The 26,561-nt window shown below is 39.4% G+C and overlaps 1 protein-coding gene across 7 annotated transcripts in view; it reads right to left on the bottom strand.

Moving 5' to 3' along the window:
* Window positions 1-26,561, bottom strand: part of UBE3A (ubiquitin protein ligase E3A) — a 56,897-nt gene extending 30,336 nt beyond the window's left edge. For 2 of the 7 annotated variants that reach the window (XR_012579113.1, XM_074535752.1), the window contains exons 1-6: window positions 26,093-26,561; window positions 22,326-22,415; window positions 16,832-16,899; window positions 9,229-9,375; window positions 8,506-8,624; window positions 5,111-5,155 (exon numbers count right to left, since the gene is read on the bottom strand). Coding sequence is in view for 6 of the 7 variants with exons in the window: in XM_074535752.1 (XP_074391853.1) it covers window positions 5,111-5,155; window positions 8,506-8,525 (65 nt within the window). In the remaining variant the exon portion in view is untranslated. Of the gene's footprint in view, window positions 1-5,110; window positions 5,156-7,777; window positions 7,860-8,505; window positions 8,625-9,228; window positions 9,376-16,831; window positions 16,900-22,325; window positions 22,534-26,092 lie in introns of all 7 variants that reach the window. The other 5 variants (XM_074535754.1, XM_074535757.1, XM_074535753.1 and 2 more) reach the window with 5 other exon arrangements.

Here is a 26,561-nt window from a genome sequence, read left to right as displayed (position 1 = left end):
TTGTATAACCTCCCCAGGCAATGCTTCAGTGAGGAGGAGAGGCACCTAAAATAGACACTCAACTTCCTTCCTTAAAGTCCAACAATTTCACAAGCACACTTTTCTGTTTAAAATGAAACTAGCATTCATTAGTTTGTAGTAGTTACAGAAAAATAATTGCTTTTAGGCTTTCCATGTGCTCTTTAGCTAATAAAAAGCCAGAGAGTAAGTACTTGGCATTTGTAATTTAAATGGTGCCAAAATTGTGGAGTATCATGGGAAATATGTATAACCAAGACAAAGTGAACCAGGCTGCATTTTCTGTAGTAATTTTTCAATGTCTAAAACTTGTAAAAAACAGGGATTGAGTGTACTGGTTCAAAAGTTCCTATGAAACAATGTAATTTGCATTTCTCAAATACCTTACACTAAATACTGGAGAAAAACCATGTAATGGAATCTCTTGCCATAGAGAAAATTAGAAGTTTAAACATTAGTGGAATTTTTGAAATATTTGAAGCATGTAATAATTTAAAATTCACCTACAAAGCACTTATGTCCAAGTTTACATTTACATTCAAAATGTGCCTGAAGTTTAAAATATCTGCATAACTGCATCATTTTTGCTTGTAAGTTTACCTAAATTTTAGAAACACAAATGAATGTTTCATACTTGTCTGGAAATAGCAGCACAAAATAACATGCTTCTGAATGGTTTTTGCTTAGGATACAATAACTATTATATTATTTTTACAAACAAATCTCTCATTGGACAGGGGTGCTGGAGGGCAGGAAGGGATCTGGATAGGATGGAGTGATAGGGCCAACAGCATGAAGTTTAACAGGGTGAAGCGTCAGGTCCTGCACTTGGGCTACAACAACCCTGTGCAGTGCCACAGGCTGGAGCAGACGCTGGGAAGCTGCCCAGTGGAAAAGGACCTGGGGGTGCTGGTCACAGCAGCTGAACATGAGCCAGCAGTGCCAGAAGGCCAATGGTGACCTGGTCTGTATCAGCAATAGTGTGGCCAGCAGGATGAGGCTGTGATCTCCCTGTCCTTGGACCCTGAATCCCATCTCCAGTTTTGGGCCACTTAGTGCAAGCAAGTAATTGAGGTGCTGGAGTGTGTCCAGAATAGGGCAATGGAGCTAATGAAGAGTTTGGAGCACAAGTCTTAGGAAGATCAGCAGAGGGAGCTAGGGGTGTTTAGCCTGGACAAAAGGAGGGTGAAAAGTGACCTAATCACTCTCTACAACCACCTGAAAGGAGACTGTAGCCAGGTGAGGGCTGGTCTTTTTTCCCAGGCAACCAGTGACAGGACAAGAGGAAAATGGCATCAAGCTGTACCAGGGGAAGTTCAGGTTGGACATCAGAAAAAAATTCTTCACTGAAAGGGCTGTCAAGCTTTGGAATGGGCAGTTCACAGAGGTAATGGAGTCACCATCCCTGCCTGGAATTGTTCAAGAAACGCCTGGATGTGGAATGTAATGCAATGGTCTAGTTGATAAGGTGGTCACTGGCCAAGGGCTGGACTCTGTGACCTTGAAGTTCCTTTTCAGTCTTGATGATTCTATGATTGCTCCAAGATAGCTAATTTCATTAAATGGAAATCTACAACAGCCTGTTTTACAATGGCTATTAGGAACTTAGAAGTGCCAAAATGTTCATAAGCAATTTTCTTAATAGAAAAAAATAAAAGCATTAATATGCATAGAAACCCAGGAAACAGTTTTTTTAGTACTAATAGCAAAATAACTTTCAATAGATGTGTTTGTGGAATAAAGAGACACATCTGCAGCAGTTATACTACACTTTGGAAAGAAGACGACCAGAATGCCAAAAACTGTTAAAGAAGGTGTTGTAGATGGTCATCTTTGTGAAGTTAAATATTGCTTTGTGCAAGTTTAAGCTTCAAACCTTGCATGCTGATTTTCCTGCTTCTGTTTAGTTAGAGTAAGAAGAGCAGTGCTAGAAGAGACAGGCTTCCAGTAATAGCACTGCCCACACAGAGCCTTTAGAAGAGCCCTGCACACCAAACTGCCAAAGAGTCCACCCACAGCTGGGGCCCAGCCCTTTGTTCCAGCAGTGCTGTAACACCTTTTGCCTGCCTCAGCCTCTGGCCTCACAGCAAATGTGGGTCTGGCAAACGTGCCTGTGTATGGAGCTCACATTTTCCAAACCCCATTCTTTCCACTGCGGTGTATCCCAATAGTAGGGGTGGATTGTGAGCTCTGCTTGGACCACACTGGTTTAACCCAAGGGACCTTCCTTCCCACTGTGTATTCTAGATCCAGTGTGCTTCTGGGAATATCATGTGCTGACAAAAGTGTGGCATTTTCTCAGAAAGGGCAACCCTGAGAACAGAAGGTCTGTCCTGGCTATATGGAGCAATGCAGGAAGACAGGGAAAGGAAGCAAAGAACACAGTCAGCATTTGTCTCGCAATCTTGTCTCAGAAAAATTGTCTTGCTACAGTCATATTAAAAAACAGATAAGGGTTTCAAAATTGCAAAGAATCCCATCCTCAAAAGCAGAGAGACGGAAAGATGAAAGCACAGAAAGCTGTATGAAGACAGTCATACCTTTGCCTTGATAAAAATAAGTTAAAAAAATAGAGAGTGAAAACACATGAACATAGAAGAAGTTACTGTTAAACAATCAAATTATGTGATGTAGTGCTAAAGAGGTTTTAAGAAAGTTATATGAATCGAAAGGGAAAGTCAATGGAGATGTGTGACAGGAGCAGCCAGAAAATGCTGACCTTAACAATTCTAAGATAAAAGACTTGGAAATTTGAGTCAGCACCAAGATGTTCATGTTCATCACATGGAGACCCAGAATTCAAAAAGCCTGGGATAAGCAAGACTTACATATGGAAGATTTTGCTGTGTAAGAATCTGAATATTTTCTTTAAATTTCTTTTCATGCAAACATGTTAAACATACATGACTATGCTCTTGGTACGAAACTTTGCAATTCAAAACATGGAAATAAATAAAGCAATTACATCAGCCAGCCAGAGCAAAACCAACCATTCATTGTGCAAACAAAAATCCACTTGCTTTAGTCCCTGCATTTACTAATGAATTTTAGGCATGTAAATAACACAGTAACTATTTTTAGCAACACAGCAGGCTTGCAGGTCACAACTCTACCACTCAACCTGCCATTCCACCTCATGTGGCAAGAGCAGCTATGCAGAAGGATTACAAACATTCTCTGTAACAGGTGTAGTCCATATCACATTGTGATAAAAAACATTTAGTTTTGCAAATATACTGTATAACTACTCATCAAATATGTGAATTCCTACAGTTTGACTGGCTCATATTTATTTTAGACAGCTAAAATTCATGAAGTCAGGGCGACTCTGATCACTGGTGTACACAAAAAAAAAACTATTCAGGTATAACGCAGAAAAGCTTACTACTGTAATTTTTTTTTATGTTCGGTTCTAAGGAAGATAATTCACACACACGCACAAAAACTGTCAAACTTCTAAAAGGAAAAAAACCTTTAATGCCTTTTCCTTCTGATTTATGCTAGGTTGTTAAAGTCTTTGTTTCACACCAGTGAAACAAAGGTGTGTGCTGCTGATACATCTTTGCTTAAAATGCACAAAAACCATTAATCCAACTGGTAACATCCAGAGTGGACTACAGCCAGCCTGCAGCCTTATTTCCTCTGTTTGCCTAAGACAGGGAAACTAAAGGACATAACTTGCTACAGGAACAATAAACCACAATGCAGCATGGGCCACTACTGGAGCAGGAATAAGAGATTATGGCAGGGCTTTTACCCTGTGATCTCTAACACAGCAACACACAGAGTCCACACACCAACAGGCAGTCACCTCTCAGGTCAGGCTCCCTGCAACCTTCACTGCATTCCTAAGAAAGCAGCTGGACAGCACTTCTGTAGCAGATGGTATGAGTGAGGGAAAAAAAAATCTGTCATACCAGGAGAATTGCTTCTCCTAGTGCAAGAAAAGGCTTCACTGCAGTGAATTGCTCAGAAAAGCCTTCACTGTTTCCTCCTCCTCATTTTTTAGGTATGCAGTCCAACATACAGGGGGGGCTCACTGCAGTTTTACTCCTCCTTAAGCTGGGCAGCTACAGCTGAGAAGTCCTCGAGCAATTCACACTATGCCACTAGGCTGCAAAACATCCTGAAAATGGCATCCAGCTCACGGCATATACAACACTAGACCGCTTGGGGGGAAGGCGTGAAGGAGACAGTTTAAGGTCAGAGAAGAAGTTCTTGGCAGAAGAGAAATGAACCCAGATCCTTTGAAGACTCAGACAGCACCCAACTACTGGGCTACATTCCCTCTATTATTTTGGAACTTGTGCTGTTATCCAGAAGAGCAGTTTGTGGTTTCCCTGTTTGAGTTCTATGACAGGACAGTTTGAAAAGCTAGAAAAGAATTTTGTTTGCTAACTCACAGAAAAATAAAGTCTCAAAAAACTTTTTTGTTTTTAAATAGTCCTCTAAATTCCAGCAACTCCTTTGAATTTTGAATTTAAATGAACGTTTCAATCTACAACAATCTTGGTTTTAGTTCATCCTGGCTTCTAACCTAATGAAGACAGACAAAAAGGTTCAGATCTGTTAGCAAGACGTTCTGTGGTTTAGTGAAAGAGAGCTAATTTTCTGTTTCTAGAAGTAACTGGCATATAAATTCACCAAACTAAGTCACAATTTCTTTTTCTTAGTTCAACAATCCATCTACCACAAGAGATACCAGCAGGTATTGTGCCTTAATACTGAAGTGTTTTCAAAGCCATGCAAGATGTTAGTGAATGGCAGGTAGCAATTACATCCCTTCTGTGAAGTCTGAATATAGGCTGTAAGATTTTTGACACTGTATTATGCTACCATCTACTGGTTCACGTTAAATTAAACCTCTGAACTTGCTCCAACTCAAGCACCCTCCAAACAAAACAAAAAAAAAAAAAATCAGTTTCTACAGAGGCTTAAAATTGCAAAATATTAATTTGAAATTTGCTAAGGTAATTTCACAGTTCTACTCAGCTTTTGTCTTCTTTTTATTAAGCAGATGCAAGAATGACTGTTATACATGTTCAGAACATTTTTATCAAGATAAACCAAACTCATCCAGTCATTTACTTACATTCGGCTAGTTTCAATGTTCTCAGAGTGTGGTTCTCCTGGTGATCTGCAAAACCAGACAGAAAACCTTAAGCACTGCTTGTTATTTTAAGTCATTACAATATGAAGTTATGAAAGATGGAATGCGATGAGTGTTTTATTATCACTAAAAGCATCAACATTTTCATACTTGCAGATTTAACTTCTCAAACTCTAGAATACAGTTTATCACATAAAATATGATAGTATAATTAAGCTAAATTTCCCTAAGCAGGAGAGCACCTTCTCCCCGTGCTTATGCAACAGGAGCCATTAGGGGAGAGATCTGCTGGCAGTACTTCTGCATTCAGGCTGCACAGTGCTCCAGTTCTGGGCTAATTCTTCATAACCACTTCTGTAACCAAACGTGTACTCAAAGATTATCAGTGATCAACTGCAACCAACAAATTCTCTACAGAGCTGGACTCTAAGTAGTAGCAGCTCAGAAACAGGGTCCAAAAGGATATCAAAACAAATCTCTTATCTCTCTCCACCTGAATTCATGGAGCTAATCTCACAGATTTCTGTTTTCTTCAATCCAGTCAAATCCAGAATTAAGTGTTATTGCCTAGCACAAGCAGCACCTGTGTTTAGCTTGGCAACCCCACTGACTTAATTAACAGACTAATTCAATGGGTATAGGTCCATACCAACTTAATGTAGACTAAATTATAGTTATTTAGCTCCTCCTTATTCCCATCTTCCTTAAGACAGCACTGATTCAACTGTTGATTTTTTTCAGACAGCATTTTTTTTTCTCTCTTTGAGGCAGAACTTCCCCCTAGCCAGTGAGTTTGTAGCCAGACAAGCCAGAAGACAAGGGAGTACAAATGCAGCAATTTTGTTTGCCATCATCTTAGGATGCCTTGAAATCAGACCTTATGGAACCTTTGCTTGGGAACAACCTTTGGTACAGTTGACCAGTACTGCCATGCTGGAAATACTGTGCAAGGAGTGGAAACAAAGCACAGCCATTACAGTAAAACTCTGCAGCTTAGATGAACAAAAATGTCTTTCATGACAGCTCTCTAAAAACAGAAGTGAGCTAAAATCTGCAAACAGACTAACTTTTTAGGTTTCACCAGTCTGCTGAGAGACTTCAGTTAGGACAGCTAAGCAGACTTTCCCACAGCTTTACAGGAAAAAAAAAAATCAATATTTATAGGAATGCAATTTCTAAATTTCTCTATTTATTAAAAAACTATCTATAACATTCTAAATGCTATTGGAAATCTCCACATGTAGCCTGATGCATTCCTTTTTTCCTGCTTCATTGTGGTATTTTACTGGATGGTCTCTCCTACTAAAGTTTGGACTGCTCTCCAAACGCTCTACTAAAATTTTAGTTGCTTTTCTGAAATACCAGATCTTAACAACTTTTTGGATTCTACTAAACAGACCCAGTGTCTAGAAGGCATTTCTGGCAGACAATTTATAATTCCCAGGTTAGCTGGATACTGTGTGGACAGATGATGCAGAACACAGGAAATTATTTGTTTGTATTTCACTAACTTATAAAATTTAACAGACACTAGGGACAGAATTCTGAACTTCCTATCCAATTAACATTACACTCATGCTTAAAATGTAAATACTCTTTAACTGGAAAATAACATAAAAATTGCCCAATCTCAAAATTTGGCCTCTATTTATTACCTCCAAATAACATTTCCCTTACTCATTAAATTCAGGACTGACAAGGCAGTTGCTGACAAAAATACTGCTCAGCAGAAAACAAGTAAGAATTTCCTTTTAACTCCAGTGACCAAAGCAAGCCTCTAAATGCTTAGTGAAAAGAATCTCAATTTTTTTCCCACCCATTCACCAGAGCATTTAAGTGTTAGAAGCTGGAATAGAAGAAAGACACATGTTTATATTCATACTGGTTAGCTCCTCAATTTACTTCCAGAACTTTAGAAAATGGTAGCAAAATGTCTGGACATTTAAGGCTTTGCTTTCTTAATTCCAGTATTGGGGCAAACAACACATTGAGGATTTGGGAAAGAGTAGTGCTTTTAGTTGCTACGAAAATACAAAGGAAATAATAGTGTTAAAAAAAACCATCAAGAATACCTAAAGCCTTTCAGCCTTAAAATAAACACCAGCATGAAGAATTACAGAAAAAGAGCAGACTGGCATCTAAACTCTGAATATAAAAAAAAAGCAGCCTGATGATCTGCAGTACAGACATGAAAACAGCTAGCAGTATATCCAAAATCTTATCCTATCCTCACTATTTGTGAGAATATTATTAGGGCTGTAAAGAGACAATACAGTTCAGTATATGTTACTCAAAAAAAAGCGCTTGTGTCTATAAGATAAACAATATAAGAAAAAAATACCATCTAGCTGGGTCAAAAAAGGTCTAGTCCTCTAAGGTAAGTGGTTCTGCAGAACACAGGATGAAAATTCCTTCAGCTTATTGTTTTCTAACACATGAACAGACCTACTATAACTATGATTTGCAGAACAATTAATGGATGTATTAATTCAATTTTAAAAGGTTTCAAATGACAACATAAGCACCTAATAAAATGAGCTTTCAATACTCAGTAAAATGAAGTGGAAGATCAATCTCATTACAGGAATTGTACTTGTTTGCTGAGAAGCTATTTATTTTGCAATACCCAATCGTTTACAAACAAGATACCTTGTTATTTCCTGTGAGCAGGCAACAGTATTGAAAAACAACTATATAGTACGGCAAGACGTCCTTTCATCATGCTTAAAATCTGAAACAAGAGTTCTGTTCAGAGAAAATCTGAGAGCAAATGCTCTTAAAAATTTCAGCTTTCAATTAGATTGTAGATACTGATCACAAGACAACAACTAATCTGAATACTGCAGTATGAGCTTGCAAATTCAAACGGTGGCTCATTTCCAATAACACAGGGAGCAACTTCTCCATTCTACAAGCCACTCCTTTAATTTCCAGTGTACCTCTCTAGATCAGAAAAGTAATGGTATGCAAGCTCACACACACTTTAACATCATCACGTCATCTGGATAAATACTTCAAAACAAAAACTGCACACAAAATGCTTGGATAAGTATGCTAAACAGTTTATACAGAAATTCAGTATGACAGCAAAATCTACCAGGGACTTTTAAATTATAGCATTGTTCTTAAGAGGGATATCATGGAGTACCACAGCGTTTGCTTGTATTTTAAAATGCAGGCAAGGGCAAACTGAGCGAGTGTTGAAATCCCTGTCAGCAAGAGCGTAACTCAACTTTGCCAGCTGACTTATCTAAAACAAACAATGTAACTTAATATTATTTATAAAACTAACTTCAGGCCATACAAATTAAATACCTTAAAATAAACATTATAGTAGAAAAACTCCTGAGAAACAACCTGATATGCTTTTTGCTTACCTTTTACAAGCTGTGGCCATTCGGTGACATCAGGGTGATCACAATTTTGAGTCACTGATCAAAACCGAGTTGTCGCACCAGTCCTGTATCACGCTGAGCTAAGCATAAGCTTAACAATTCTAAATAAGCAAAAATAATGTAGTTAAACGTTCTTAAAAATTATTTTAGCCAATTCTCTAAATAAAAAAATAATAAAAATAATAAAAATATTGATGCTAAGCATTGTTTTATCAGCGAGATTAAGATGTCCTTACATTCATTTATTGTGTGGCATTTGAACTTCTAGAGTAACTCACTACAGTACAATCAACTGATAAACTTGAAAATTCAGCAACTTATTTTTAGTCTAAAAAATCAAAAGCCATACCCATCTCTTGGACCAGTGCAAAACACGCAATGTCAAGACAACAAGGATTCAAGGATCTGGAAGTGTGTGCATAAATATGAACTGTAACTTCTAACTACAATAAAATTCTGGTAGAAGTGTTGTTGCTACAACTTGATTAACATTGTTTCTTAGCAAGCAAGGCTCTGTTGCCAGGGGAGCAACAAAGTAACCTGAACTTTGTTGTGTGCCTCTCCCCAAAAAGAATTAAGCTATAGATAACTAAAAGTTTTAGAGGAGCAACCTTTGCTATCTGTGGTAAATCTTTCAGCTTCTTTGCTCCATTTTTACCATGTGTCCTCTCTCCTCTCCCTTAAATTTTCAAAAGTATATTTTACCTGTCAATTGTTTCCCGTGATCTGGCTCCACTGGTATAAATGGAAGGGTTGGTCCTTTACTTTGTCACGCAGGTGGCAGCCAATGATCACTCAGCAATACTCGTGCCCAGAGCGCCCTGGGACCACCCCAGCTGATTACTTCCATGGCTGAAAAGGAACCAGTTAGTCTCTTACCTGCTGCTATTATCTACTCTAAACTAAAGTTAACGGATAAAATATTTCCAAACATAATCCTCAACACTCAATTCATCCCATTCTCTCTCCCCCCCAGGCTCCTAAGTGCACTGGAGAAAGCCAGAAAGGAAAAAAGGTCTCTGAAGCAGAATCAGATGACAAACAGCATTCACTTTCTGCTAATATAAAGTTTTGATAAAAATTGCAATGTTAATATTGTACTTAGTAAATAAAAAGTCATCTTACTTTCTCTTTAAAGCAGTAGTTATGAAGACAGACCTCTATATAGTATACTGAGAAGTTTATTCCTGTGGTAACCCAGATGAAACCCCACATTTGCAGGTTGCCATGCAGCAAAAGCCTCACACAGAATGAAGGTGCACAAAGCTATTGATGGCACAACCACAGCTCTCTGCAACACCTGCAGACATAACAATCTGGTGCAAATACTAAGAGAGCACATCAGACAGCTTGAAATATTTAGTAAAAAACATTTATTTCTTTACTGCACCTTCTTTTGTGCTTCAGTCCAATGTATTACAAGAGTATTACAGTAAGATCTTAGCAAGGCTCATGATTTTCTAAAGTTTGTCAGAAAAGCTGCCCAGTTTTGCCAACCTACTACAATTTGCCATTCTGCCACAAACTCTGACCAGAACAAAATTTGTCTTAGTTCCAGAATTATGCTTATTAGTTTTATCATTCATTGAGATAGGTAAAGTGCCATCTGTTGATTTTAACATCAGCAATATTTAAGTGTTCTCATTGTAACACAAGTGCAGTTGACACAAGGAAAGTAAAAAAAAAAATAGGCTACCAAAAATCTCCAAAACATAACAGAGGTTCTCCAGTACCTATGTTTCATGGGTGTAAATTGTCAAAGTTTAACTGAGTCAATTCCAGGAACACAGAACAATGATTAAAAGTCAGTTGGAAAGGTTCCTCATCTGTCAACATTACAGAGCAGGGTAAAGACTTTCCATTTAATGTTTGTGACCATCAGCTGTACAGAAGGGCAACAACCCAAGATGCTAATGCAAAACTACGAAGCTGTAAAACACTACTCTGCTTATGACATTCTGATTAAGATCTGAAAACTTCCACTTTTAGGCAAGCCTTAGTTTTGAGGAACCAGATGCTTATTCTAACACTGCTTCTAGCACTTTGCCCAAGTAACTTTTAGTACACTGATCAGAGGACAGTGGTAAAATCACTAAAGCCTCATTGGTTGGGAACGTGGCATTCTGACTACTCTAAGTATCAGCTCACACTCTGGACTGTGCCTGGCTAATGACTCCCCACATAGACTTGGTCCTACACCACCCAGACTATTGACAAAAATGTATTACTGCAGTCTTCCCTCAAATGGAAGCATGCTGGAACACCAGGCTGCCATCAACCTTAGTAAAACAAAGTTTTACTGAGGCTCTTTCATATGGGAGAAGTCATGAACGTGACTGACAACAGTGACAGAGCACATGAAGTGCTGGTGCTGGATTCAAACACCACTAGATTTTGGAATGTTAAAAAACATACTGGCAGCTCCACAGTCATAGTCAAGACAAGCTTATGCCAAGGCCTGATCCAGATCCAACTCTGTTAGTCTCATTTACCACACCGCCAAACATAGTATCCAACAGCAGTTCTGTGATGGGAGGCAGGGTCTGAACTGCTGCAAATCTCACTGAGCTGAAATAAACTCACCTAAGTTTTGTTGTGAAACTTGTACCTACAAACCGAATTTGTCATGGGTCAGAGCTTTGAGTCAGGGACTTTCAGCATTTCTGATTTGTTGCACAACACCTTAAACCTAGACTTACTGAATTGTGATCTAAAATTCTCATGCTCCTCTTCATCAGTCTAGATGCAAAAAACCTTAATGAATCATTTTTCTCTTTTACCTCCTTCTCATCCTACCTTTCCCATCTATCCTTGCCTTCATTCCTGCGGGACAGAATATGATTGGCAAGGATTCCCTAGCACAGATGAAAGAATTAATTTTTCTAAAACCTTACTCATTCATGCATCAGCAGAGTAGTGTCTGCTGGCAAAGAGACCAGCACGCTGGAACACAAAGTGGGTGGCGAAGGGGACTGCCATCAAAGATTTATTCTGAATATATTTCAAAGGACATTTTGACTGCTTGACACAAACAAGGCCACAAAAACCTCCAATCTGGTTAAGAGAGTCAAAAGACACTACTTGATCAGGAAAGGAAAACCACACTGATGAATACACTAAGATCCTGGAAAATGGTATTATGATTGTGAATTGGTCTAAATCAATGGTTTTTCTGCCACAGGAATTTCTCTACAAAAAACCTCCTCTGTTTGTAACTTATCTTACAGAAGATAGAAACAGGAGCCCCAGAGCAGGTATTTATTCATATTACTCAAACAAATCTCTCTGGTCCTAACTGTTATGATCAGCATGGCTTACAGCTTAGGCTTTTACAGACACACTGAGCAGCTGAAGATTTGAAAGGAAGTTTGTGCCGATGGAGTATGCCCAAAAAACCCGAGATGGCTGCCATGCTCTTTGGGACTAGCACATCTGTGTCTGCCTAGTGCCTATTTACTAGAAGGAGAATCAACTAAGGCTGCAACTACACCTATTACATATAGCAAGACATGAAGATATGCCTTCATGAAATTTTGTATTTGAAGAACTTTGTGACTTCAACAAGCCCTCATGAAAAAGGAACGGGATAAATAATGTTTATGCAGTGATTTAGAACAACATCTATTTCTCCAAGATGGCACAGGTGAATATTTTCTTAAAAGTATGTTCCTCTCAACTCCAGGAGTTAAACAGTGAGCGAAAGAACAAGATGTCAGAAAGCAAGTTCAGAAGCATCAAAAGGGGCTATAAGCATCTTTCTTGCATAGTTTGATGAAAGGTATTGGCACATTTCCATAAACCTTGCAAGTCTACAAGCACGAGGCAAGAACAGGTTCCCAACTTCAACATACAGAATCTAAAGCCACACCCTGGAGATTGTAAGTACTTATTTGTCAGCAACAAAAAAAAAGCAAATAACTTCCAGGTTGGAATAATTTATTTGAACATTGTTACCTACATGGCTTCCCTAAATCTGCTACTATCCTTGGGTTATTTGATGGTCACCTTCTGTGAGAGCAATGCAGTCTGGCAGTTGACACACAGTATCTGAGGCCTAGCAAGATCCCCTAGAGGATGAACACTTTCCATATTTAAACTATAACTTCTGAATGCCTTTTTGAAAGAGTGGCAATTGTAAGAATTTAAGTTTCCTTTACAAAGGAATTTTAACTACCTACCCAAGTAATCTTTGATCCAAATTTAATATTCTCTTTTGATCTATGATGAAAATAGGGGTAATCTGCTGTACAATGAAGTACCACAATTTACCTTACCTTTCAGTACCAGAATTTTAGTTGCTTAATTAAATATAACCATCTCTCTCAAGAATATACCACTAAAGACAGCTTTCCAAAGTCTTCTGAAGAGTCCTTATGAATGCTCCAAGAATGAATTTAAATATTTCCATAATGACTTTGAGTACCACAACAAAACAATCATCTATACAGTAAGAAACTGACACCTAATGGGAAAGTGGGCCTTTTATAACCCCTAAACTCAATCTTAATTGTCATATGCAGAAAAGAAAAAAAAAGTAATGCAATAGGCATGTTTGAGCCTATTTTTCTTCATAAAGTTGGAAGTACAAATTACTTTTCTTGCCTGTATGCTGCTTCCAATGCAGAAAACATAAAAAGATAAGATTTCTTCATCTAATTAGTAGGCAAAATTATTACTGATTCTACAGTAAAATAAAACAGCCACTAATACAACCTGATCATATAAATCCTAATGGGGCCAAAAAAAGTCCCAACCAAACACTAATAAGGCCTCTATACGACTTTTTTTCCCACTGCTTGGTAAGCTAAGCAATTCAACTAGTAAAAACTAATGCAAAATCACATGAGTTAGAAAACCAAAAGAAATGGGTTGTATCCTGGAAAATGCCAACCTACAGTGACTAAAGCAGTCACAACTGATGTACAAGTGTACATGCTCCCATGTATGACAAAAGGAATGACAGATACGGCTCATGAAGGGTCCCTGGCACAAAGCACTTCACACATCTTCCAAACTTAAACCCAGCTCTCCAATTATTCAGTACTCCTCAAAAGTGTTCCAGAAGTAGTAGAAAAGAGCCACAAAAACATCATGAAGATAGAAGAAAATGCCTTGTGATTAGACAATGAAAAGAGTTCAAAGTTAGTTTCTTCCAATATCTATATTGATAGGCTTAATTAAGTCTTCTCATAGCACAAAAAGAATGCATAAAAATCTTCTAACTGAAAGAATGCATATAAAATCATCATTAATAGAAACTGAAGGCCCATAAATTCAATTAGAGCAGGAACATAAGTATGAGAACAATTAACATGAATAAATTATTTGGGATGGGAATCTGAATTTGTTACTATCTTCAAATTAAAGTTAGCGCTACTCTGGAATTTAGATTTCAATAAAATCACAAGTTACTGAATTTCATAAAGGCAGAATTTTGTGTATCTCAGTACAAAGAGATCAAACATAGATTTACATAAAAGCTCCATCCTATAATATCTGTATACTTACTTTGCCTTGATTTCAATACTCCCCACTGTACTGGTTTTGGCTGGAATAGAGGTAATTTTCTTTATAGTAGCTAGTGTGGGGCTGTGGTTTGGATTTGTGTTAATACAGGGTTGCTTTTGTTATTGCTATTCATGTTACAGCTTTCATAGTCAGGGCCTTTTCTGCTCCTCACCCCACCAGAGAGGGGGCTGGGGGTGCACAGGGAGTGAAGAGGGTTCACAGCTGGGACAGCTGATCCCAGCTGACCACAGAGACATTCCATATTATAAGGCATCATGCTCAGTGTATAAAGCTGGGGGAAGAAGGAAAAAGGGGGAATGTTCAGAGTTATGGCATTTGTCTTCCCAAGTCACCTATGATGGAGCCCTGCTTTCCTGGAGAGGACAGAACATGTGGTTGTCCATGAGAAGTGATGAATGAATTCCTTGTTTCGCTTTGCTTCGTGCACAGCTTTTGCTTTACCTATTAAATTATCTTTATCTCAACCCACGAGTTTTCTCACTTTTACTCCTCCAATTCTCTTCCACATCCCACTGTGTGGGTAGGTGAGAAAGTAGCTGTTGGGTGTTTAGTTGCCAGCTGGGGTTAAACTATGGTATCCATAAATCACAGAGTAACAGAAAAATACCTAATGTTTGCTCCCATTCCCTCCCCTCAGGCCAAAACCTAGAGGCCTGCATGTTATTTCTACTTTCTAAAGCTGCTCCTGCAACTTTGGACTCTAGATTTCACATTCAATATGTGGTTTTGGTTTAATATTTCAGTGAGATCATACACGTATTTTGTTCACCTTTGTAAAAGTAGGAAAGATCCAAAATTATCTTTACACTTAGACCACAGGTGATTTTTTGATTTTTTTCTTTCCACTACACACACCCCCCTTTGATTTTTTTTCTTTTTTTTTTTTTGCAGCAGAACCATTTGTTTCTATTTCAGTTACATTATACCTGTTACTTCAGGCTCCCTCCAAAATGATACACAGCCATGAACAAAAAGCCCTTTTTACACCAGCAGGTGAAATCCAATCACCTATTTAAATGTCTTTTACTAATTCTTTTATTGACTACTCATCATGTTAAGTTATTTTGCAGGTAAGTTTTACAGCTTCACTTCAGCTTTTTTTTTTTACTTAAACTTTTATTCCATCTATCCTTTTGCTTATCCTCTGTTTTGATTTCCTTTGCCACCCATCTTTCATGCTGCCTTCCATGTAAAGCATCTTTCTGTTCACCAAGTTCTTCAGCAGTTTGGTTAAATATAACTGATATTACAACCGAGCAACCATGCAGTTCTGTAGTACAACATTCAGCTTTTCTGATGTTCCATTAGTATTTATCACTCACAATTTGTGGGGATTAGAGGGCAATTCTTCATCAACTTACGAAGCACATACCACTACAAAGACTCTGCATACATACAGTGGCAAGCAGCTAAACATCCAGAAGAAAAGCAGCCAGCAGGCATAATGGCAATAAAGAAATAATGGCTTAGGTTTGAAGAAGAGCCATCATACACAGAACTGGTATTGACACTGGAGAGCAAGAAGCAGGTGGGTGGTCCCAGTGGTGCTGTGGGTGCAAAAATGAATATACACTACCTGCCAGATGCCTGCTAGAGTAAAGGACCAATCTATACAATTCTCTCAGGAACATCTGGATTGTGACAATGTAACATTGTAGCTTTTTGAGAGACTTACAATTTTTAATCAGTACATACTACAGCTAAAGTTTCAGCTTAGAATTAACAGTTTTATTAGAGCCTGTCCATAGTTTCCTATGAAACAGAACTTAAAAAGACATCAAACAACTGTTTTGCAAATTTGAGATTTCAAAACTTTAAGTATATTTCTAAGTTAGTTATCTTGAAAAGAAAAATCCAGACATAAACCCATGGCACAGAAAACTTGGATCAGCTTCCCCACAATTTAAGTGGTTGAAAGAGAAAGAACACACATGGCTTAGGAACTGTTATTGAAATAACTATATACAATATGCATATGCATTAACAGACCTATTTAATATGGCAGAAAATTTAACCCAATTGTTGTTTTTCTCAATGTAGTGGTGCTAAAAGTTTCAAAAATTCTCAATGTACCAAGTTGCAGAATTACAGAACTTAAAAAGACACTACAAAGTAGTGCAGTAATACCAGGTATTGCTAGAGGACTACACCAAAATTCAGTTAGGAAATGGCAAATGAAATAACTACAAGCTCAAGTCCCAATCTTGCCACATTACACGTACATACTTTTTAGCTGGCTGGACATTTAAGAGCCTAGACAAAAAAGAGGCACCACGTGCCATGGGTTTATGTTAACACTGCTAAAAAAGACTGTATTTCTGTATTTCCCAGCATTCCTATCTGTAAACTTGACTTACAGTGATGATTGCATAAATTTTCTGCAAGTTCTAAACTTATTTTTCAAGTCATAGCCTCACTATAAATATGTTCAGTAGCGAATTAAAAGAACCACAGATCTTTCAGAAACACATCAGTTCTTATCCAATCCATGGAGAAATAAATGGATGGTAGCAGCATGATGATGAGCTTGTTAAATCAAAAGGGAATTCACCAGTGTTATATCATAAGTATTTATTTTCCCCAAGAAAAATCAAATAAGTCAGTTTTCTAGAGAATTATGATTAAGTAATAAATATCATAGTTAAAAAGGGAAAATTTAATGTGTGCTTCTTCCTGAATTAATTTTCAATCTTTTTTTAAATTTCAGTGAAGAAAAGTGTAATTATTTGTTACAACAATTATTAGCATACAAACAATGTAAGTGGAAACATAAACATACCATATCTTTCCAGAGCTGCAGAATCTCGTTCTTTCAAACTCTAAAATGGACTTCTACAGTTCTTGTACCTATAATACAAAACATTACAATTCAGTTCCTGCACTATGCTTCACACTAATCTGAAGCTCCGTACAACTTCAAGACAGTACATTCAAAAGTGTCTATTTGATTAGTCACAAATATGCAACTAAAGGAAACACAGAATCATAGAATATGTCTAGTCAGAAGGGGCCTACAAGGATCATCATATCAAACTCTCCACTTCTCACAGGACTACCTAAACCTAAACCATATAAAAATAAATCACCCCTCTCATAGAAAAGCACAACAGAAAATAATTATTATGTTAGATAGGCTACAAAAGAGTGAAGTTCATACACACAGTGCTCCCTATTTTTTCCCCTGTAGTGATGCAGTTGAGTTTTACAATTCCATTCATCCAGTTCATTATAAATACCAATTTCCTTTCTCCTTCCCGCCCCTTATTTTGTCCTTTTTTTTCCCCTTTTCTTTAAGAACTGGCATTTATACTAAGAAAAAAAAAACATTCAGGAGAAGTCACAGATAAAACCAAATCTTTGTTCTGGTTGCATAAAACTGCTGGAGTTCAGTATGCTTTTCTATAAATTCATTTTCAGAGAAGTCATATTTAACAAGGGACTAAAACATACTTGAAATATTTTCAACAAACACCTAAAAGCACAACCAGCCTCGAGGGAAAAGGTGACAGAAACAGACACATATGCATATAACTAAAGAAAGATAGGGGTCGTGGATTCCCCATCACTGAAGCTGCTCAAAACCAAGCTGATGGGGCTCTCAGTAACCTGGTCTAGTGAAAGGTGTCCCTGCCCATGGATTTTAGATCTTTTCTTTAAGGTTCCCTACCAACCCAAACCATTCCCTGATTCCATGAAATCTACTAACTACTTTCTAAAAAAGTCAGTAATTTGGCACAGAATATCACATTTTCAGCACTCTGAAGATTTAATACATAATATCTTGGCTTAAAACTCTATTAAGAACAAACAATTTTAATGCAGCTGATTTGGGCTGATCTCCAATATAGATTAGGGTTCCCACACAGGAAACCTCAATCTGGTTACCTTAATTACATTTTATTTTAGAAGATGCCAAACCAGCAAGAAATCATTTGGTGTCAGGGGCCAAATCCTTTATCAGGGAACTGTAATGGGGTGATCCTGGACCAGTTTTGCCACTAAAGCTCCAAGCACTAACAATGTGAGCACACTCTTTTGTATTTTAAAAAAATAGTTATACAGGGTAGCTTGCAAGTTTTGTGAAAAAGGACTGCTATTTCAACAAGCAATTCTACTAATTATGTAGCTTTCTGTACAGTTAGGATTACTGTGTTAACAATATGCAACTGTGTCAATAAAACTTTCCTACCATTCAGAAAAAAACAGAAGAAAAATACATCTAAACAACATGAGACAGTAACTGATGATTTTCCTATTTGTAGGCAGCACTTCCACTCCATATCCACAGCAGAAATCCAAAGTACCTTATATTCTACCAAAGAATAATTCTTCATTCACTGTGGTGCCATTAGACAAACTCAGTTAGAAGTATTCTGACAAATGCAACCAATATTTTCACACCTTGTGTTACAGGACTTCCAGACACAATGTATGCATTTGTTCTTCTACAGACATAGAGCAGTGGCATCTGTATAAAATTCTCTCATTCTCCTTTAAGATACAGAAGCACAAATTTTCAGTATGCACAGAGTAGGAGGAGAGCACCAAGTACAGCTTGAAAAAGTATGGCAAATACATCTACCAGGGTTCTTATGATTATTGCCCAGCAACAGAGACAAAAAAAAAAAAAAAATTCCCAAAAGAACTGAAGCTATGGAGTAAGGTAGGACTGTACAACTGATAGAGGAAACAAGACCACAAAGGAGGAGATGTAGACAGGTTATTTGCATAATAATACACAGAACAGAAGAGCAAATCCAGCAACACAAAACTGACGTTCCTGGACTTCCAGTTCTTCTCCTTCAGTTTCTCCCCAACAGCTACCACTAAGGCAGAACAGAGTTCAGCAGTCTACTAAGTCTAAAGTCTACATTCAAAGGACATGACAACACAAAAGGAAATAAGGCTAATGAGTCTCTGTAATGCTTGTCTAAAAGGAATGAAAATTATTTCATGAAGTCAGATGTACTTCAACATTCACCTCCAGTATAGTTAATTAGCACTAAGCCACATCTGCCTAAAAAAATGCAAATGACAATATGACTTAAAGCTTGGCCAACCATATTGTTTTCACTCCACATTAAAAAAAAATCTCAATCCATCATGTGACCAGAGCCAAAAAAGCTGCTTGTTTACAGCTATGTCATGCATTTTCAATAAGGAGACTTCAAGGCACACTGAATTATATTAACACAGACAGTAAAGCACTGAATTAACCACACGGTTGCATACAGAATAACAAAGTATTTACAAAATTCATTATAAAATACAAAAAATATTTTGCAACTCTCATGTCTGGCCCAGTAAAAAATATCATGAAATCATCTCTATCAGGTGCTTAGATTCTGTTTTATGTTTACGTCCTTCTTTCAATCAGATATTCAGGTTATAGGAATTATGCAAATGGAGTATTTTTCTCATGGAAAGGACTCAATCTTTGCAAGCAAGAAATACCAGTGTTTCACAGAAGTGTTACATTCTCTCAGGAGCTCCCTTGTCCTTGAAATCTGATGGGATTCCCAGGTTGTGGGGACTCTTAAGTATGTACTTCTACTGGCTACAATAAGCAATTTTTGCTACACCAGCTGAAACACAAGGTGTTGCTACTCAGTGTACACTAGTATACCTTGGACTTTCTAAAAATAAACCTGGGTGTACACACATAGTAAAACATAACGTTCATCATCAAGACTTTGGACATGGGATTTCACTACAAAATAATAAGCAATCATTATCTGAGTATAGCTACACAAATAAGAAAAATGAAAGATTGTATTGGAAACAGAAATTCTGAGGTAGTGACAGACCTCTTCAGGATTATCTAGCTTTACAGAAGTTTTTGATTCCTTTCAAGAAAAAGGCAAGTGACACATTGTAAAATAAAAATATTTAAAGTATTAGTTAGCTCAAACACACAACTAACCATAAAGCAAAAGCAAAACTCTTCTACAGCTATGATAGCCATTCTTGAAGTATGCTGACCTACGTCCCATTTGAGAAGCTGAGTTCCTTTAAGAGCCACTCCACCACCCTGTAACAGCCCAAGCCTGCAGAGCTGCAGCTGCTGCAGCCTGGGTCCCTGGGAGCATACCAGAGCAGGAGCACACAAGCAGTGCCAGAGCCTGGCTGCCTGGACAAGCCTGGCATCTCAGTGCCCTGCAAGCTTGGCAACACAAGAGAGATCGCTCTTGTGCCTGCCCTGCACAAAGCTCCTAAGGGTAAGGGAGAGGGTGTCTGTCATCCAGATCTCCTCACTTTATCAATTTATTAGGTGGAATGATTATCAAGGAAGTAATAAAAAGTCCTAAAAGCAGTCTGCCAAAGGAAGCCATGAACATGGTCTTCTCTATGGAGAGATGAACTAGCTTCACACCTAGAACTCTAGCTTGGTCAGAAGTCCCGTCACAGTCCTCAAACAACACCAGAATGAAACACAAACTATGTGGACTTATCATTGCCAGACCATTATGCAACAGCCACCAAACCCAAACAGAGGTTCTGTAATTTTTTTGCTTGTGATCCTACTGATCCACAGGCCACCAAGATCAAATTTCCTTTGGGTTTCAAACCACTCTTTAGTTTTTGATACTTAAATTTTGTCTTTAGTTGTTTAGGTCACAGCTTTGACATTCTGTCACATAAGGAAGGAACATGAAGGCACATGGAGGACAGGAAGATTTGAAGGGGGAAGTCTGGCTGGACTAACCTAATGGATTCCTATGACAGAGTGACTGCATCAATGGACAAGGGAACAGCTACTGATATCATCTATCCGAACTTCTGAGGCCTTTGATACGGTCCCCCACAGCACCCTTAATCCCAAGTTGGAGAGAAAATAGATGGACTCTCTGGTGGATGAGGAACTGGTTGGATGGCTGCACGCAGAGGGTAGTGGTCATTGGCTTAATGCTCAGATGGACATCAATGACAAGATGTGTCCCTCAGGGGTCCATAGTGAGACCAGTTCATCAATGACAGACAGTGGCACCTAATGCACCCTCAGGAAATCTGCAAAAAATACTAAGCTGTGTGGTGTGGCTGATATGCCTGAGCAATGGAATGCCATCCAGAGGGACCTGGACAACACTGAAAAGCAGGCTCATGAGAACCTCACCCAATGAGTCCAAGTGCAAAGTCCTGAACCTGGACTAGGAACACCTGATATCAACACAGGCCAGGGGACATGGGAATTGGCAGCAGAATTAATTACAGAAGAACTTGGAGATCCTGTTGGAAGGCCAGCCTTGTCCCAGCAATGTGTCCAGAATGTATCCTTGCAGTCCAGAATGTATTCTTGGCTGCATCAAGGGCAGCATGGCCAGCAGGCCAAGGGAGATCAGTCTGCCCTTCTACTCCTCTGAGAGCCCACCTGCAGTGCTGCATCCAGGTCTGGAGTCCGCAGCACACAACAGGCATGGATCTGTAGGGTAAAGTCCAGAGGAGGGCCACAAAAATTATCAGAGGGCTGGAGCAGCTCTCCTATGAAAAAAGGCTGAAAGAGTTAGCATTGTCCACCCTGGAGAAGAGAAGGATCTGAAAAGACCCATTGGCTTTTGTTTAGTACTGAAGAGGAACTTACACAACAGAGAAAGACAAACTTTTTAAAAGGGCCTACTATGACAGGATAAGAGGTAATGGCTTTTAACTAAAAGAGAGCAGATTAATATGATATCAGAAAGTAATTTTTTACAATGAGGGTGGTAAAGCACTGGAACAGATTGCCCAGGGACAGGAGATGCCCCATCCCTGGAAATATACACAGTTAAGCTGGATGGGGCTCTAAGCAATCTGATCTATTTGAAAATGTCCCTGCTTATTGCAGAGGAATTTGGACTGGATGACATTTAAAGTCCAACCCAAACTATTCCAAGTCTGTGGGAAAAAAAAAGTCATGCACTCCATAGCAAGCAGTCAATGGTACATGAGTTAGAGTTGTCCTATATCCACCACCACTGTAATCCACCTCTGAATGACAGTCCCACTTCCATCATGCTACATAAGATAAATGTGATTCTCAGGAGCAAGTTATGTTAGTACACAGAGCATGTTTTTAAAGTTATTTGAATGGATGCAAACAGTAATGCTTTTCAATGAAAAGTACTGGGACAGCTACATACTGTGAATGCCCTTTTCAAGCCACCAGATCAGAAACAAAAAAAAAAAAGAATTCAAAGCTCTGCTTCACTAACTAGAAGTTTCTCTAAAAAACCCATATATACTTCTGTCCTAAGGAAATTCAAGTAGCTTCAAAAGAAGCAGATCACCCCTCTTACCTAAGACAGTGAAGTGAGGGTCCAGAAGGAAGCCACCCATTTAGCTCCACTCAGCAGAACAACTGCAGCTTCTCCTAATTCTTCACCACTCTGTAAAACATGGGTAAAGAACCATGCAGGACGGTAACGGAAAGAGTATCGGTAAAGACTGACTTCCACCCCCTTCCTCCATTCAGCAGTTTGCATAATACAGGGAAGCAGGCTCAACCTATTAAAGTAAGTAAGAAGTAGTTAATGCTTCCTTTAAGAGATTCATTCATAAGAGTATTTGTTAGACAGAACTATAATAATATTTGATTCATAATGTAATTTTGCATCCAGCAAGTTATTTTGTCAATAAGCTCTATCCCTCCTAACCACAGGAAGGTGCAGCTATTCAAAAATAGCAATTTAAAATGCTATTTAGTCAGATGTTACATTGCCAAACCTGAATCCTGAATTTCAGCATTATTTGATTTTCACATTCTTCCTATGAGGTTATTTTCCTGAAGAAATGTGTCACCAGATGCTGTAGTTACTGAAGTGTTGCTTCATTGCAAAATGTTACCTTTAGACTGTATTTGCTGACTTTCTGCTAACCAACCAGATATGTTACACACATTACTATTCCTGTGAAGCAGCTTTTTTCCAAACTTTAATTCATGGGCAACACAGCTTTATGAGTCCAGCAGGCACTGCCTGCTAATACAAGAAGTTACAGCAGTAAATGTTAAGGTCAAAATATTTAAGGTGACAAAATTCACTTCAAACATGAGATTTGCCCACTGTTGTTGTCTCTGGGAACCAGCTATTGAGCACAGCTTATAGAACTTCTGGGAGGGGGTATTTTTTTTTTTTAAGTAAACAACATAGTCTAGATTTTTTTCATTACAGACCCTGATAGCAAATGTATTACTCCCCTCCTTCCAGGTACAAATCAGAGTTTGATTAGTGACAGAAAACCTTTTAACACTGCTTCTCTAAAAAATTCACAGCTACCTTAAATACACTGGATATTTCAGAAAACTTGTAAAACACACCTCCTTTGTTTAAAAATCAATAGATATTCATTAATTAGAGTGAAGACTTGGCCCACAGTACCAGAAAGGAAGATTGATGCTGGAAATGAGATCTATGCCTAGATACTTTATGAATTATATTCCTTTTTCCCTCAATTGCATGTTCTATTTTTAAGAATTAGTGGCTTTCATCTTCAGGTGTATGAGTACACTGGTGCAGGGAGGGAGAAAGAAATTTCCTGCATTTAAAAGAAGATGAATTCTCTATGGACATTCACTAAGTAAACTAAAAGTAATGGGGGGGGGAATCATTCCTGCACAGCAAAAATTAGGATGATGCATATTTACAAAATCATAAAAACTGATTAAATTCCATGGTAAGTGTCATATCATGTACTGTGCTAATTACTGTTCATAGAAAACGTTCTATGTTTAAACATGTTTACTATTAAACATGTTTATAACTTAAAACTCAACTCCGGTTAAGCAGAACCTGTGAATTCTGAGAACTAGTGAAGAATATGTCAACAAAGGACAATCATAGTGAAACAAACATGATTTTATATTGTGTGTGCTGGGTCTTGGTGGTACACGCGACATTCTATACTTTCAGAAGAGAAGTTAAATGATATGAAAAAGAACCAGGTTTATTTTCTCAAGTTGATTAAAACAACTGGGAACAATTTCCAGGTGCTCTAACAGGGACTCCAACAGACTGAGAACAACTCTAGGCGTGTTCAACATATACACACAGTTTTCAATTCCATTCATAAAAGAATCATCCTTCCCATGTTTTAAAGCAACAGCAGCAATTACAAAAAAGGAAAAGACCAGAAGTCTTGTTTGTTATTTAAAAAAAAGGATCAAACCCACACAACTTTAGAGCTCTGAAGAGGACTTGGACTGAAAAATTTAGGCTTTAAAACACACTACTGTTCAAGCCTGACTTTTTTTACCAAGCCACAGAAAGATACGCTGAAATAATCTTGAACAAATTAAATACTCATTTTGGTACCTAGCTTGGGGCTTTTGTTTCTATATTCTTGGGAGATGCTCAGGACACTCCAATGAGGAGAAACAGTAAACACCTCTGATAAAAAAAATGAACCTCTTAATTCCAGCAGGAAAGATGCTACATTAAATAGCAAACACTTAGAGTGGATTGGAAGGTATTTGTGAAAGAGAGATGAAGCATCTGTAACATTGTACAGAAATAATTTCAATTAAAAGTTTCAGCTCTGTAAACGTAACTAGTGGACTAGTCTTTCTTTCACTACTTTTCTGTACTGCGTTGACAGAATGATACTGCTCTACAAAGTGCATCTGCTTTAAAAGACAAACACGTGTGATAGTTTTCTCCACAGATCCATATCAATTTAGAGATGCACATTTCATACTTTCAATTCAACATACTCAATTAAACTGAGTTTTGCCATATTTTCAAATTTCTAAAAAATACCTTCAACTGTTTTCACAATGAAAGGGCACAGCTATTCAGAGCCAACATCTAAACCAAGAGATTTGTGAGAACTGTAAGCCCATTTTCCAACAATTTTCATTCTTATCAAGTAGTACACCTCTCTCCCCCCCCGCCGTAAGTGCCTAACAACACAGTACAACTCAGAGCTGGCTTCTCCTTAGCAGGTAATCTCTCTAACTGGATGCTATTTGCATGAATTAGGAACTTAATCTTATCTTTTAGACCTCCCCCTTTCAAACCAGTCAGCTAGTCAAAAAAAAAAAAAAGAAGAAAAAGAGAAAGAAGATAAATCGACAATACAATCACGCAGGTCCTACTTTGTTAAGAAATCAAAGCTAAAATCGGGTGCAATTTTCCACTGAGAAACTTTCTGCTAGACATGCAAGAAGCATGGTAAAACCCCTCTGAGAAGCCGATTTCTCACAGGGCTTCAGGTTTGCAGATTCTTACTGAAGCAGGTAAGTTCCACGTAGACAGAAGGACCATTCCTGAAGTGATGTGTAAAACACACGCTTAGTCCCAGAATTAGACCAACACATTACACAGAAGGAAACATAAACAAGTATTTCCATTAATTGCAGAAAAAAGAAAAGGAATAACTATAAGCCTATAAATTACAGGTTCTTGTCACTTAAAGGAGAATTGTGAAACATGTTTTGTTTCTTAAGCAGTAGTAACTGCTGGATGACCACAACACATCAGCTTAGACAGCTGATTTACAAATCAGCGGTAAAGTGTAACATCCCTTCACAGAAATACTGTAGGTATGCTTAAAAACCGAAGCCCAAAAAGTCCTGCAGTCAGGAGCGACAGATCACATGCATCAACAAGGCAGCCTGCTCACAGGTTCGGATCCTACTCTTCAGAGGGTAACACGAGCAAAGTGATCAGACCCACTTTGTCAAGCAGGCCTTGGCCACTGGTTAAGAGACCCTCGCAGCACTTCCCATTCCCACTGCGACAGCACCGAGCTGTCCCATGCCCACGGCAGCCCCGAAGAGTAGGGACCGAACCGGGGAACAGAGGCAGGGGCAGGCTGGGTTCACCCAAGGTCGCCCAGCGAGCCGGGTCTCACGGGGGGCGGCAGAGGCTCGGAGCCGCCCGCCCGTCCGGCCTTCCCGGCGGCCCCGCACCCGTGCGGCTCACGGCGCGGAAGGCGAGGACCCCCGGGGCTGCCGCCTTCCCCTCCCCGGCGCGGGGGAGCTGCCAGGGCCGCCTCCCTCCCCTCCAGGGCCGGCGTGAGCCGGGCGCCATCCCCGCTCCCGGCCCTGCGCAGCGCTCACACCGACCTGGGCGCCTCGGCTGCTGCTCCCGGGCGCTCCCGCCGCCGCTGCCGCCCGGGCTCATGCGGGGGCCGCGCCGCACTCGGGGCCGGGCCGCGGGCGAGAAGGAGGCGCTGCTGCTGCCGGTGCGGCCGGAGCCGCGGCCTGGCGGGGCGGGGAAGGCGAGGCGGGCTGTCGGGCCGGGCCGGGCGGGCGCGTCTCCTCCTCCTGCTCCTGTGTCGGCCGGGCCGCGCTCAGCGCGAGCCCCGCTCCTCCATCTTGGGACAACGCGGATGTCGGCGCGGCGCAGGCTCGGGGCGCGCGGGGGGGCGCGCGGGAAGGAGGGAGGGAGAGAAGGAGGGAGGACCGGCCGCGTCCCGGCGTGCAGCGCGGGCGGGGGCGAGGCGAGGCGGCGGCGGCGGCGCGCTACCCGCCGCGGGCAACCATAGAGAGCAGCCGGGCCGCGCCTTCCGGCTGTGTGCACTCGCGGCGGCGC

The sequence above is a fragment of the Zonotrichia albicollis genome, chromosome 2, assembly GCF_047830755.1.
Source record: "Zonotrichia albicollis isolate bZonAlb1 chromosome 2, bZonAlb1.hap1, whole genome shotgun sequence".
Classification (NCBI taxonomy): domain Eukaryota; kingdom Metazoa; phylum Chordata; class Aves; order Passeriformes; family Passerellidae; genus Zonotrichia; species Zonotrichia albicollis.
This window is presented reverse-complemented; position numbering and strand designations above follow the sequence as displayed.